Source organism: Trachymyrmex septentrionalis, unplaced genomic scaffold (assembly GCF_001594115.1).
Source record: "Trachymyrmex septentrionalis isolate Tsep2-gDNA-1 unplaced genomic scaffold, Tsep1.0 scaffold21, whole genome shotgun sequence".
Lineage (NCBI taxonomy): Eukaryota > Metazoa > Arthropoda > Insecta > Hymenoptera > Formicidae > Trachymyrmex > Trachymyrmex septentrionalis.
In genome coordinates, this window is record NW_017305288.1 from 1,593,516 (window position 1) to 1,610,401 (window position 16,886).

Below are 16,886 nucleotides of genomic sequence, written 5' to 3' on the forward strand. Positions count from 1 at the left end.
GTGTGCGGTTCGTTTTATCATGAGCGACCTTTTGTGTTGAACGCGTTCTGGTGCGCGTTCATGCAGCTTGCGAGCGAACAGAAAGAATTGAAAAAGTCGGAAAACTGCTAGCTGCAAGAGAAACGAGAAAGAGACCGATGCGAGATTCGCGACAACGCGGTGTTCCGATTACGCGGCGCAGAAATTCCGAGGGCGCTTCCTGGTATTTGGAAAACGATGCCCCGTATTTGCGTCGGACGGAAGGAACGAGCGACAAGCAGGAGAGGAAAGAGGGTCAGAAGAGGGAACTATCAAGAAAGAAGCGTATGAGCTTGGTGCCAACAACGTTCCTGTGCCGCAGGCTGAGCGGTTGGTGAGGCGAGACGAGGGGGGACCCGAGTATTTCGCTAATTAGGTCGCCTCGCCGGCCGCCAGGATTCAGGAACGCCAAGCATTTGCTACTCTTGATAGGGCAGAGCACTCGGCTTACCCTCCTAACCTCTTGCTACACCCCGTTGCCGCCCACAAGCAAGCCCCGACCAACTACTCCTCCCTTGGTGATCCGAACTTAGAATTTTGGTCCTTGAACTTATGCAAAAGAATGTCTGTTATGTATGAGCGCAACGAATTATGAGAACATTCACTATTAGATAAGCTTTGTCACGCTTAAGTCCCGAAAGAAATAATTAAATCTCGGTTTAAATTTGAATGCAATGGTGTAACAAATTAATGACATTAATGGAGTAACTTTTAACATAAAACTATTAAAAATAATAATAATATTAAATTATATCACCGATTTGTATCAATAAAAGATATGAAATATTTGTTACATTTAATTAATTTATTTTTTGGTGATAATCGAATCTTTTTATGTGCAGAATAAAAAATTAATTTATCTAAAAAAAGACATTCAGTAGAAATGCAAAGAAATCTCTTATCTTATCAAAATAGAAATATGCTTCTATTTCCGATAAAGTATATTTTTTGACATATGTTGTTTAGGTAGTTTTTACTTTTTTGAGGAGTACTACTATCTTATATCTAGAATTTTTTTAAATTCTCTTTATAATAAATAATGTTCATCCCAGCGAAGATCCAAAAGATTTCATAGGTCTTTCTCCATGATACAAAGACTGAGAACAAGTCTCTTGTCCTATCTAGCGTGTAATCTACACTGATCACAAGCGTAGTGCTCTTCTTCTTTTGCAACTGCTTTTACTTTATCGGTTTAAAGTTATCACTCTTTCTTTAATCTTCGTCAAGAGATGAATGTCTAGATCTTGTCTTTACTTCAACAGTCATTTTATTTTATGACGGATGAATCAATACTATATTAACACTTACTATTGAATATTGAAATTTAATAAAAGAATAAGTCAACTGCAAAATTTATATGTATATATATATATATATATAGAAATTGTACAAAATGCTACTTTTTACCTTTAAAATATTGTTTTATTTTATACAAAAAGTAGTTATAAGTTTGCTTTAATTGACACAGTGTTTTAAACTTTTGGAATAACATAGTAATTTTTTAAACTGTACTGAGAAAAAAGTGTTTGCTATTTGTAACTATAATTGCATGATAAAATAATTATGGTGTAGGAGCTCTTTTTTATGATTATTATTGCTAAAATGTTAGTAATAAATAACTATATATATGGTTCTTTAAAATAAGAAAAAAATTGTACTATAAATTATGATAATTTCAAGTATTAATAAAACGACAAAATATAGATAAATGATATAAATAAAATCATTTTTATTCAGTAAATGCAATTGCAATTATAGTGAATTATAGTCTTTTTCTTAAATTCACTTATTATTTATGTGGTAATAATAACATAAAAAATGTGTTAAGGAAGAATTAAAAATTTTCAAACATTGTGTGTGATTGTTATTAATAGCACAATTAACTATATTTGCATGGTTGAAATAACTATAAATGTACCCAGGGTGTTTAACGTAACGGTCCGCATGATTTCTCAGATACTTCCGACAGTTACAATAAAAAAAAAGTTGAAAGGTGAATATTTATTTGTTTTACACAAGCTACAACATGCGATAGAAGAATTACAAAAAAAATTGAATGGTGCTATTTAAAAAATTTAAGATGACTTTGATTTTTTTATGAAAAAAATTTTTTTTTAATTTTTTTAACGAATGTTGTAGCCTATATAAAATAGAGGAATACTTTCATCCTTTACTCTTTTTTTGAACTGCCGGAAGTGTCTGAAAAATCGTGCGGATCGTTGTGCTGAACACCCTGTATAGTCCCAAAAATGACTATAGATAAAAGACTATAAATTATGGCAACCATTTTTTTCATTCATTGTAGGTTAATACATTATTTTCTTACAAATCGTTACAAAAGTTTTCTGTTTTATCAGTCAGTATTTCTATGCCAGCAAGATATTTGAAATTTGGTATTCACGACGTTTACGGGAAGACTGTATTCAATTAAATATTTTTAATTGTTGAATGTATGTACGCGTGCGTGAGTGACGTATGTAGTCGATCGTGCGACTCGCACTGGTAAAGCTACTATAGAATTCACAAATCGATCGTACCGTATACTCGTGCCGGATAACTTCCGACTTGGAAGTTCGCATAATAACGCGGATACTATCGTCCGACCGTAATTAACCGCGGCGGCGCTGAGGTTAATGAACAATGGAGCTCGCAATCGAGTTGTGCAACCCAATATCCTCTGTAAGACACGCTGAACACTTATCGATCAAGCACAGACCGCGCCGGAGTCTGTCTGTGGCAGATGTTGTTTGATGATAGTGTTGACCGCACTTTTTGCCGTCGGTATCTGTCATTGGGCTATCGTTTATTCAAAATATTGAACGAACTTGTTTATTGAAATGTTTATGATCTTATCCTTGGCTGATGTCTTGTGCTGAAGTTATGTTATCCTTTGTCGCTGTCACATATATTCGTATCCGAGAAAAATACATTTTGAAAGCTCGAATATACGGTCGCTTGTCAGCATCGAGTGGTTGTAATCAGTCTACATTGGATGCATAGCATGGATTATAATACTTGCATTAATCATTTGTGAAATGCAAATGTTTGCAAATTATCCATGTATCCTAGCTTCTCATAATTATTAAATAATAAATATCCAGAGGTTTATAGTAATATTATTCGATTATAGCGAATAGAATCTTATTGGAACGATCGGACATTAATTCTGTTTTCGTAGAATATTATAGATTAGTTGAATTGCGTTGCACAGCTCACTTAGTCATTAGTTATGGATTAAAATCACAATAGTAATTTAGTTTAGAGATGGGATTTAGAGACGGATTTACTAGAGTTAGAATATGGTGAGTAACTTGGGGGCAGCCAATCAGACCGCAGCACACCAAACTCGGCTGAAACACGGAGATGAATTCCTTCCAGATACAACTACAGGCTTCCTATTCTGCCAATGTATAGATGCGCACAAAGCTATGTTGTATCTGTTTGATTGGTTTAAACGGCTCTCGTATAACCACAACTGTACCAACTATCTGCGAAATGCCTTAACCGGATATATTGGCACAATCGAGTAACATTCGCTTATCGATTCTCTCAATTTTAGCCAGCGATTTTTCCCATTTCTATTTTTAAATTCTACTATCTCAGTAACGTTTAGTACCGATCGCTCTAACTTTTCCACATTTAGCAATCGTTATGAGTGGGAAATCTGTTTTTATTGCTATTTTCGATTGAATTAAATAAGCTAACAGAGACTCTTTTCTTAAACGTCTCCAGGCATGAGGTTCTAATAACAAAGTAATTAATTTTATTTATTTATCTTACTATATAAATCGTACATTTGTGCAGTTATAAATTTTTTGTTTTATTAATAATATTTTAAATCACTTAATATTCTACTTCCCAGATAAAAGATACGATATGATCTATTTAATATATTATTTCGATATTAACTATAATATTAACTATAATATTATGACAAACAATTTATTGTAATAGAACTCACCACATAGAGACCCTCCAAAGCACCAAGAAGCGTGACTAGCTCAACGTTCTCAAAACGATCATCTGGCAGTAGTACCAACAAAGGACATTTTACCCCAGCTTTTAAAGCCCTAATAAATGCAGAAAAGTCATAAACTCAGTTACATTGATGAATTATATATTATCCTAATACAATAATATTTGATCATATAATGAAATGAATTTTAGAGAGATTATATAATATTTTACTTTAGTCTTTTCTAATCCAAAATTACCCAGATTAGATAAATCCTGTGTATATGCGAAACAAAAATTTTTTTCTCGTTTCCCATAAATTAACTCTATTATTTCTTTAAAAAAGTGATGATCAACAAAAGACTCAATCGGTCAAGAATTATCCTATTAACAGATAAATCGATAGTAGTAGAATACCAATCTGAGAATCTAAATTAATCAAAATGAAGGATTCTTAATGTCAAATAACTAATAGAAAGGGCATATAAGAGTCAGTTATAAAAAGAATCTAAATAAAAGATCTAAGTAAAGGATCAAGAAATATCGTAAAAATAAAATTCAAAGGCAGTAGGAATCACGTATATAGACTCAAAAGGAAGTTGACAGTAATTACGGTGCGGACATATCGTTTATATTTGATGATTGTCGGCGGACATCATAATCCACGCAGTAATATTGCTACCATAGAACCTGCAATAATATTACACTCCAGAGGACGTTCATGCAAAAAAAAAGAAGAGAAATGAGTTCTCTGGGGACAAGTACGATTCTCATTGAGTATCTCGAGACACGAATGGCCATTCTCGCTCTCTTTGTATCTAATTTTCATCTTGTCGGGTGTAATACAAACGTGAGCTGTATAACCGAAGGTGCCTCTCACTTTTGCGAATCACGAACTATTAATCTATTCCTGAAGTATATTGCTATCATGTTTAAACTTTGTTAAATGTTCCTGATGCGTTGCGTGCGATGTCTCGTACTTGGTAATTTCGAGAAACTGTCGTTATATCACAGTTCTCAAATCTCCCGTTCTATTCTCAATTCAACAAAGTACTTCTGATTTGAGTTTGGTATTAATGTCGCGTAGAACCGTGCATCGCTATTATTTCGAAATCTTAAAAGTAAACCACATTATTGCTTAGATATGTAACGGAGCGCGATAACAGTTTTGTCCGCAGAAAATATTGGTAATAAAATACAGACTAAAAGAATAAAATTCGAAGGCTGTGACCAGTTTCCTCCGGAGAATACTACGAAGGTTTGCATAAGGAAAAAAGTAAATTACAAGTGTAAGCAAATTATACTTTCAAATAATTATACAAAAGTTGGCATCCAAGAGTTTATGAGCTTTATCCTTTATGCTTTATTTTTAATTTATTACTTTGTTGTTTACTGTTTATATTATTTACATAATATTTTAAATATTTATTAAAATTGGCCCGCTCTTGATATTATTCAAAATTGTAAGTTGGAACCAAATTTAAAAAATACTTACCATTAAAACAAAATGCGTATAGAGTAAAGTAAGGTAATTGGGATATATTAATAAAAATTTTGAAATTGTGTAAAAGATCGAGATCGTATAGTGTAATTAAACATACAAAACGTACACTACAATTTCTGCAATGTTAACCTATCCAAATTATCTCGCTTTACCCTAAATTGATACGCAAGATACGTTCATTACTTTTTTCTACTAACATAGAACGTGCTGATCCATGCCAATCTTTCGTTAACGTCACTGTCCGCGTAAAAAAAAAAAAAAAAAAAAAAAACAGTTGTGCCAAACGGACAGGAATTTCATTTTTCAATCGAATTTCGCGACGGACAGGCGTATGGTTCGCGCGGAATTTCGTTCGTACATCATTGCGTTTCCCGTATGCAGCTATTGGAGTACACAAAACGCTGACAATCGTTTGTGGCTCGTTTCGTTGCAAGACCATCATGTCGATAGTGAATGAACACTCGATGCTTATATGAAGATGTTCAAAATTGTAAACACATACAATCAAGAGCACTTAATTAATTACTCTCACACCGATTTCGATTAATTGTAACGAGCTCGAAAAAAATACAACGATTTTTTTCAAATATATGCAAATTGCCGACACAAGAACGCAGATATAACGTCACTTCCTGGATGCTCGCTAAATCCAATTATATCCGGACAATGAAAAACACTGGAATTTGCGCGCTTCAATTGTGGAATTTAGTAAAGTGTCCCTTATATAGTTGAAGAATGCTTATTAGAAATACCAAAGAGATTAAAAATATTGTTGAATTATTAGTGATTATTGTTAAAGAATCAAGAAATTGAAAAAATATTTTTGTGTTTTGCAATAAATATTGATTCGTATATGTATAGACAAAGAACTGAACATGTAGAAATCTTGTTGAACTGAAATTAAAAAGAGACAGTATAGGTGCGTGGTGTTGCTTTGATAGCATTGTGTCATTGTATGTATATCATCCCTTTTATTGTCTCTTGTCATTGTCTTTTATTGTTTATAGCATTACCATCTCTTCTATATAAAAATGGTTTTATATAGCTATATCGACAACTATTATTTAATTACCTGATAACATGAAGAAATTGAATTAATAGGTAATTATTAGTCCGTAATTACCAAGGAGATTAAAAGCTAAAGGCAATAAAAAATGTAATACTTTGTAAAATAGCCAATTAACCCTTAAGGGTCGTAGCGCAAAAATCGGATCTGCTTGGAAACAGTAGTGCATAAATTAAAGATATATTTTACATAGTTAGATAGTGTAATTTTGCAATTTTAAACGACTTAGGGATGAATATGACTATTTGCTCCAAAAAGGAAGTGCCTTAAGGGATGCAGCGCAAAAATTCAAACTATGTAAATATGAAAGTGCATAAATAGTGCATAAATCCTATGTATTTGATTTTCCAAATCGATTGTTATTAACACGTAGAAAAAGGGGGGGGGGAGTGAGGCTGACTGACAGTCTACTCAGCTCTTTTACAAAAAATTTTTTTTAGTTAAAATGAGCGCAAAAATTTTTTTGCGGATTTTGAGAGCGCATTATTATATAATTTATTCATTAAGATTTAGTTAAGTGATGGGGTTTAACTAGGCAGACGTTTGACGGTACGCTTTTGCTCAGCTAATAAATGCGGACTTGAATATATATTACCCGATTACAATATAATACATATCGCTTCTTCATATCTTTATTCAATATATTATATTTTTATTTAAATGTATTATAAAATCGTATTTGAAAGCTGATAAAATAAATTGATATAATACATATAAAAAATATATTTCTGTAGACATAACGGTTCCGTTAGTTTGGCATTTACGTTAAAAAACCTATAAAAAGAAAGAAAAGCGTGCGGGATAATACAAAAGAATTACCGTTTTATTCCCTTCGTAGCTGCCTCTGCGAAACTCCGCACATCGTGATAATCCATGTTAAGCGGACCCGTTGGGCTGTAAATGAGCCTTTTTGCGAGCAAATTGATGGGCAAAACCGCGCCGATCACGCCCAGTGCAGCATCGATCTGGGCCGCGGTATAGAGGACGGTTTTGAAGGGTTCCGGCTCGTTGGATCCAGGGGTACTTCCTGACACCAGAATAATGCCATCGTATTCGCCGCTGCAGATATTCGTTTCAATTTTCAACTGACATGGCATCCATCTGAAATGAATCATTATCCATGTTATTTGAATGTTTCACTTATTAGCAAATCCGATTAGACAATAGCAAGATAATTAATCGTTAGCGAGAATACGATAGGTCCATTGAAATCAATATAATTACAGTGGAATACAAATTAGCAGAGGAAGATAAAAATGTTCATAAAAAAAAAAAGAAAATGAGAGAGAGAGAGAGAGAGAGAGAGAGAGAGAGAGAGAGAGAGAGAGAGTGATGAGATTCACTCAATGCCATTAGAATTATTTATTTGCTAAAATTGTAGCCTGTTAAATATTGTATATAGAAGAATAAATGCAAATGTTTTAATTTCATTTTTATAAATATAAATGTTTTTGTAAACAAATTTTAACTGTTATTCGTATTATTTCTATAATTATATTCGAAATTTTGTGCGCGTATTTTCAGTAAAATTATGTACAAAATCTCTCAAACAGAATCACAAATAGGAGATATAAAATTTCTACATTTATTTTTCGATGTATCTTGCAGTGTTTATGGGACAGTGTCGCATTTGATTTTCTCTGCGGGGATGTTTACCCATACATCTGTCTTTTCATATTTGCAATTTCTCCTTATTTTTGCTCGGATAAAATCACATAAGAGAGCGAACTGAATATTCGTATGTGAAAAGAAATAAAATCACCATATAATACTTTATGACGAATTAGTAACGCAAACGTTAAAAGATAAATATTACAGTCTAAAATTGACACACAGCTATTAAACCGAATATAATGTTAAAACAATTTAAAAGTTTCTTTTTCCCTTATTATTTAATTTTGTGATTTATTTCCATTCACTTTCATTTATTCTTTAAAGTTCAAGCATTCATGCACATGTTTTGCATTTTCGAGCATTTATAAATATCATTTTATATAAAATAACATTATTTATTATGATAAAAGTCAGAGAAAACCTTTTGTTCTCACATAATTTACGTTGATTTTGTTATAATATTTTTAAATGATATCGATACTATTATTTATTTAGTACAGTGGACACGTATTTCAATGGATATAGATTTTAATAGTCCTGGAGTTTATTAACTTGGGAAATCATTTTTATTTTGTGTGTGTGTGTGTGTGTGTGTGTGTGTGTGTGTGTGTGTGTGTGTGTGTGTGTGTGTGAGAGAGAGAAAGATCTTGTTTCATCTTGTATATTATTTCTAATACAAATAATCTATTATCAACTTTTTTAAAGATGGATCGTTATAATAGTAAGCGTATTTAAAACATTTTTATTTTTATATCATATTTATAATATCTTATTTATTAATTTTACATATTTTATGTTTTTAATATCAAATGCCATTGTATTAAATTATATTAAATAGCTTATTACTTGGAGAGGGAACAAGTTAACAAAATAGAAAAAGATTATAATTAATATTTTTTTAGTATCTCAGATTGATTGTGTTTAAATATCCGAACGTTTCGGCGCACATTTGAGATAAATTAAATTCATGAACCAAGAATTATATTATTCGAAACATCTAACTTTGACCGGTCCTAGGCGCTCTCTACTATATTAGTATTTTTGTTTGTATGTTAACAAATATTCTTTCATAATAATAATTTGAGACTAAAAATTATTTTCATTTTGTTTTTATTTATTGTATTTTATTAAATGTAAAAATCAACATATTAAATTTAAATAAAATTATAAATAACGGTGAAAATATAATATTGTTAATATTTTGTAAATTCAACTTAATTTATTTAATCATAGATACGACATTTTGTTGGAAGATAAATTCTGTTGGAGTACTGTGTTGCAACTATATAAATATTCTGTAAAATATATAGTATTCTTATCGATGACGGTAACTATAAATATCGTTATCTTCTTTTACATTTAGCACTAAAATGAAGATACGTATTATTAAATGTGCGACTTGAAGAACAAAATGGTTTAATAATTTAGATGAATATAATCGTTGGATAAGATTACTGAGCGCAAATTCAATGTTGAATACATTATATTAACAATATCTCTAGCATCACTTTCACAGACGAAAGTAGTCACTGCTAAATTGCTTAGATCTAAATAGTCGAAAATTGTTATTATTAAAATGATATTTAAATATTTATAGAATACGCGAATATTTATATAAAAAATTATTAAATAATGTATTTTATATGTTTTTATCTCGGATTTAGTGTATGATATATATATTTGAACATGTAACATATAGAGATGAGTAAAAAACTAAAGATAATATAATTGTAGAATATGTTAGTTGATATGTAAACGTTCATATTCCAGAGTAAGAAAGTTTATATAAAGTCTATACAAATATTGTTATATACATCTAAAAGGGCTACATAAACCTCTTGCCATAATACTACAAAGATTCTTTTTATACAAAAGAAAAGAAAATATTAGAGAAGTAGGTGTGCACATATACTTTATAGGAAATGTACTGCATGAAATGTACGAAAATTTTTTAAGATAATTTCGAAAAATGGTGCCAGCGAGTTGCTATGAAAACATTCTTACATAACATCTTTCAAAGTATCTTGTAACATCTCTAGCATCGATACAGAATTATCTGTTTTGTGTGTGTGTGTGTGTGTGTGTGTGTGAGAGAGAGCCAGAAATGAAAAATACTTATCCTAACTATGCTATCTATGTGTAATTAATATAGAAGTGAAGTGTTTCGTTAAATAAAATCGATGATTAAATTTAATTTAGATTCTATATCACAATCGAAAGATACACAGTTTAATTAAAAAATATTTTATCACAAGTTTGAAATGTTCTTTTGCAACGATAGCAATTAACCAGACCTTATTTTAACCTGGTCTAATAGAGTTTTCATATTTGTATATCACATTCTAACATATTTTTAACAGGTTTTCCCACACGCGAAATCAATCTAGTCAATACTGACTGGTCACAATTCGGGCACAATAACGTTGAATTCTATGGAAGATAATAAATCTCAAGAGTACACATGATATCGTACACGCGGTAAATCGAACATCGATCGATTACGAACATAATCTAACAGACAATAATGCTTTCTCGCGCTCTCGTGAGCGTGTGTGTGTGTGTGTGTGTGTGTGTGTGTGTATATACATCACGCAGAGATAATGAAGTCTTCGTAGATCTACGATCATTGCTACCATCAGGTGTTTCTATGAACTCGCTTCGTGCAGTTTATGCACGATTCGCCAATAATTTACTCTGGAATTTACCACTATCTAACTGCATCTAGTATTTGCCAAAACTAACAATGGCTTAAAGAATGGAAAAATTAAGAAAAACGCGAGCCTTTAGGAATTATTAGGTTATACTTAAGTAAAGAGAGAGAGTTAAGTGTAAGCGCGTAATATCTTGATGAATAATATTTTACTTTTATTACTACACGAATGTTAGTACTAATATTTGATTTTACACATACGAGTACATATGAGTTGTTCATATAATTAGGAATAAAATTGGAAATATCATAAAAAATATACGTAGCATACGCATATATCTATGGATTCGATTAAAAGTTCCAATAAAGTACTCCCATATAAACTAAAGTATTTAAATAAATTAATGAAGTAAGGAATACATTATATTGCTAATTTTATAAATTCATCAACAAAATATATTTATTGCTTTTTATTGTTACCAATTTTATTATTCATGCTCAAATATATTAAAACATGATTTGTAAAGTCAAGTATATAATGACTCAAAACTGATCAAATGTACTATCGCAGCATCAACATAAGATATGTATAAGCATTTATGATCTTGCTATAATTATCTCTGTTTACGAATTTTTAAAAGAAATTTGTAACAATAACGATTTGATCAGTTTCATGAATCATTATATATGTCAAAAGTTTTAGAAAAGAAACAAGTCAACAACATCAAGTCTTGCATAATTTGAGTTAAGAAAGAAATAAAAATAACATTGTGAAAACTATTATATTTTATTGGATTTTAATATCTACTTATCTCAGCTGCTAATGAATGAAACTTACTTCTATCAAGTGCATGCACAATATGCAATCAATCAGGAGCGTATTCTAAGTTACGAGCTAATGATGCCGGAAACTTTGCAGCTTCGAAACAGTTGGGCACCACTGGATCTCGCGTAACAGTGCGAAACGAACCAACATTGGCTTAGAGAAATTCGCATTTCTCATGAGTTCGCGCGAATTCGCAAGCAAATATGTTTACGTCACGTTTTCGACATAGACTACCTAATTATTCACCAAGAATCTACAATTTACGATGAAATTACGAATTACTTATTAATTAAAGCGCACAGTTATAGGAACAACTCAATATACCACCTGATATTTTCGACAATTAATATATAATACAAGTCGAAAAATAACAACAATAGTTATTCTCATTTCAGAAAATACAGCGAAAGATTGGAGGTAGATATGATAGAAATTTAAAGCACTAAGATATATAAACTCGAATCTTTCAAATGTAAAACCTTTGAAAGCATAATAAATTTATGCTTATACAGCATTGAAATGTATATAGAAATCTTTTGTATGAGAGTATTTAATTTTACGCGATGCTATTATTCTCTTTTAAAGTTTGTCAAAGCGCGACGTATTTCATATTCCTATCTATTTCTACCATCCTTTTACAAAATTTAAATGGCTAATGATCGAATCCAAACCATCTGCATGAATAATTATGCCCTTGTGCACTAAGTTACTGTTGTCCCATCAAAGGTCATTCGCGTTTAGAATACAGCATTTACCGGCGCATGTCGTATGAGCTTTTCGTGTATTTACCTTGATTCCACCGCCATGATGCGCCGCGCCCACGCCGTACTCTTAAAGATACTCTGTGCGAGATAACGTACGGAAATGTATAGGTATTATCTTCTGCACAACTGTAACGTGAAATTCATACGCCTCTTGATAACCAACGAAAATAGACGTATGGCTGTTGCGCGTGTTCTACACGATCTTGCTGTCGTACTGTCAAAATGGATGTCTCGTGGCCTGATCGAACGCCTCGAAAAAGCGAAGAGCGCAGGATCGAAACCGTACTCGCGGCACGCTTCAAATCTGAAATCCGGCGACGGTCACTGTAATAACACTGAAAATAGCTGAAAAAGTAAAAAAAAAGGAAAGAAAAATGTATGTTACGCATATATATTTGAGAGAGAGAAAGAGAGAGAGAGAGAGAGAGAGAGAGAGAGAGAGAAGAGAATAATAAAAGCAGAAAGTGTATACAGTTATCGCTCGATGTGCCAGCGATATTACCTTCTCCTGCATGATAAGATTTGTGAGCGACCAACTCGAGAACGTGCACAATACTAAAGTCTGTGTTTTCTCGAATATAACCGACCGTCTTTACCACTACATAGCCATCCTCGTCCGGAGTAGGATATATACTGATATGAAACTACTACCGTTAAATCGCCGCAACGTTGCCAGCGTTCGTGGCCTGCACACCGGATCACCTTGAATTTCCAATTCCAAACAGATGCAGTGTCGATGGTCGGATGGTCGACGATCTATATTTGTAAACTGTACACTATGTCTGACTTTTTCCAACTCTTTATTTCATTTATCTATGCTAATTTATTTATATGCAAACAAATATAAATTCGTACAAATATAAATAAGAATAATATTTAGCTATCTCATTTAGCTATCTCATTTAATTAACTCACTTTTGTTACTTTTCTTTAATAAGGTACTGAAAGTCACTATCGTCTAAAATGAGTCACTATAATCACTCTTTTTTCTAAACTGACTTAAAATTTATAAGTTATAAATATAAGTGTTCTATTCATATTTTGTCTTGTCTGATAACAATTATTCTTACTGTTGCTTACTAGATATTTATATATATAGTCTGATGTCTCATGATTACTATTGAGGATAATTACTAATTAAGGCAACCCAAATGTTGCGTGCGAGTAAGATGTTTTATAAAGAAATTTAAGGTATTTCTTCGAGAAAAAAAATTGAGTTTCTATAGATTTTTTTGAAATTTGGATATTATGTTTAAAATAATTTTATCTATATATAGTTAAATTTCAAAGACCCTAGCGGTGCCGAAATGGAGATATCCACCTTCAAAGAGTTTCTCTTACGTAAACTCCTATATTAAGCCTTGTCGAAATAATATATAATTAGGTGTAGTAAAAAGTCATCGCGTATTTTTTAGCTCAAAGTTGTATATACAATATCTTCGTCAATAATGAATGAAATTCAAATTTAAAAAAAGGGTTTTAAAGTTTGAAATCTCTACTTTTAAAAGCTTATCACATTTTTTAAGTTTATATGAGTTTGATAATTTTTACATACCAAAAACTACGAGCTGAAAAAGACGAAAAATTTTCTTCTCACTTTGTGGATTTGTAACGTGTCCAAAACGAATTTGAGAAAATTTTCGATTACATATCGTGAAAGCTTGATACTTTCCCTACAAAATCGTTTTTTTTAAATATTCCTACGACTTTTGATTACTGAGTTATCGCGGATTAAATAAAAGAATTATTTTGACTTTAATTGCTCATAACTCCATTAAAAATTGTCGTATCGTATAATTTAAAAAAGAGATTTTTAAAGCTGAATCTTTACTCTATCAAGATATATTTATATTGGTAAGAAAGTAATTGCGGTTTTTACTGATAGATGTCTTTTAAAAAAACGCGATGACTTTTTACTACACCTAATATTAACTTTGCGGCGAAAATCTTCTACAGATTAAAAAAAAAAAATAAATATGTAATGTAGAAATATGATTGGAATCTTATAAAAAAATGGGATGGCTTAGTGGTGCCGTTTCTGAATTAGAGTACTTTAAATTTGTAATTTGATGAAATTCACCTTCTCGCACGCCAAGCAGCGAGACAGAGACATGTTGCCACATTTCAATTGTCTTTAGTGCGGACTAGTGTTCGTGCACACAGATACGATACATTTATGCTCATCTCAAAAGTTTCTCTCTTCAGAGAGCACGCGCAGAGAGAGCACATTCATAGTACACGATTAACTTTTTAGCGTAATTGTAGCCGAAGAAATATACCTTAACGTCCGCGCGCTAATCGCAATCGATCTATCCGAATTGTCGTCGCGCAATCTCTTACGCAGTTGTAAGCTCTCAATCGCATAAACATTTGGGCCTTATTTTGCATTTCGCGATCTGAATGCTAGACAAGCTGGTGCGGCTGATATACACAAAACGTCGGAAATAAAAAACACAATGGTAACAGGGCAACGAGTTACTGTTTAAAAGTAACTAACCGTGAATAAAAATGTAGATATTTTAACAATTTTTCAGCAACAAATACGAATTAACAAAACTCAATTTTTGCGAAAATTTTTATTATTCAATACCTTCATAACTATTTTTAGTTTAATTTAAAAATGGTAAATTGATTTGTAATTGTCAAATAAAAAAATATTTATCTCAATATGCAATTTTTATTTTAAAATTATATTTAAGATGAATTTTTGTATAATATATTAAAATACAAAGTTTTCAGAAATCATTTGTATTAAATTTGTGTTCAATTTTTGCTGGATAGTTATCTTTAAAATGAATAATTTTTTTAATTGAACTGATTAATGGCTTTTGCTATCTGAAGTCTATGCTGAAAAAAAATGTTGCTATAAGCTAGAGCGAGGCTTTTTCTTGCCATAATGTTTATGTTTTTCAACATATATTGAATATTTAAAGGTTGTGCTTTTAAAGAAAAATCATAATTGTATAAAGTAATTGTATAATGTGCATCACTGCAAAGAGATATTATTTGTCGTCGTAAATTTTCATAACTTTAAAATTGAAACAGAGAGAGAGAGGGAGAGAGAGAGGGGGGGAGATTGATTGATTGATCTTTATTAGCTTTAATAGCTACAATGTGTGATACAATCTAATATATTGCCTATTTATTAATTATCCAAACTGCCAGACTTAAACATCTTATATCTACATTGCACTATCCCTCTGCACTTCTTATATATGGCACTAGCGCTCTCTTAAAGTTTTTTAATCTTTTTTCTTTTCTTATTTCATTAGGTAAAATTGTTTTACATTTTAAATCCATCATATAACAACATTCTCTGTTCCTCTTTTACATCTTTTAATATATATATTTTCCTCTGATCTTCTTTGTTTGTACTCCTTCCTCTCTTCTTACTTGCTCTATCTTATTTTTTAAATAACCCGTTAAATAAAACAATTTCTATTTACTATTTTATGTATCAAAATACAAACATTGTATTCCATTCTTTCCTTAATTGACATGCCTTCAATTGCAATGCCTCAAGCATGCCTTCAATTCTTGTTTTGTAATTGCATCGTAATATAATTGTCATTCCCTTATTTTGCAATTTCTGTAAATACTGCACATTATAATCGTTTAAACTCAGTCATATAGACAAACAATATTTGGAGCAATTATCGCTTTGTATACAACACACCTCATAGTGTCAAATTCATACTAATTCGACGAAATGCCTCCAATTTCGATCCTATCTTTTTCTCTAGGTTAACATATGCTGCAAAATTTAAATTTCTATCTATAATGACACCTAAGTATTTAATTTCACTAACCACTTCTAATGCTATATTTTCTAGTTTTACTTTTATATTGCTTTCCGATACTTTTTTCCTAATATCTCTAACTAGCATAACTTTGATTTTATTCACATTTGATTTCAGTCTATAATTTTTCAACCATTTCTCAATTTTTTGCTGTATATTATCTGTACATTAAGATTATTATTTATTTCTTGACTTGTATGGTCTATTGTATATATTAGTGCATCATCTGCGAATAATCTAATTTCACAATTGCCACAAACAACTCTTGTCAAGTCATTTATATAGAGTAAAAATAATAACGTAATCCTAATACTGATCCCTATGGAACTCACAGCAATAGATTCTGACAAACTTCCATTAAATTTAACTCTCTGAGTTCTGTTTTCTAAATAACTTTTAAATCAACTAAGTACTATCCCTGTTATCCTATAACTTTCCATTTTTTTTTTAACAAAATATCTCTGTCTACTAATTCAAACGCTCTTTTTAAATCTAAAAATACTCTTATCATCTTTCTTTCATTTATACTTCTTTTCCAATTCGATATAACCCATTGAAGGGCAGTCTCACATGAGACTCTCTCTCTAAATCCTGATTGGCACTCTTCTAATAATTTATTATCCTCCAAATAGTTAACTAATTGACTCTCTTTCCCTCTGTGTGTGTGTGTGTGTGTGTGTGTGTGTGTGT

General features: G+C 31.3%; 1 protein-coding gene across 7 annotated transcripts in view; it reads right to left on the reverse strand.

The window, feature by feature from the left end:
* LOC108748069 (putative aminopeptidase W07G4.4) overlaps window positions 1–13,006 on the reverse strand; it is a 19,513-nt gene extending 6,507 nt beyond the window's left edge. For 2 of the 7 annotated variants that reach the window (XM_018486054.1, XM_018486060.1), the window contains exons 1-4: window positions 12,899–13,006; window positions 12,422–12,741; window positions 7,362–7,643; window positions 3,980–4,088 (exon numbers count right to left, since the gene is read on the reverse strand). In XM_018486054.1, coding sequence (XP_018341556.1) covers window positions 3,980–4,088; window positions 7,362–7,643; window positions 12,422–12,438 — 408 coding nt within the window. In that variant the 5' untranslated portion in view covers window positions 12,439–12,741; window positions 12,899–13,006. Of the gene's footprint in view, window positions 1–3,979; window positions 4,089–7,361; window positions 7,644–12,421; window positions 12,742–12,868 lie in introns of all 7 variants that reach the window. The other 5 variants (XM_018486055.1, XM_018486057.1, XM_018486058.1 and 2 more) reach the window with 5 other exon arrangements.
* Window positions 13,007–16,886: the final 3,880 nt, after the last annotated feature.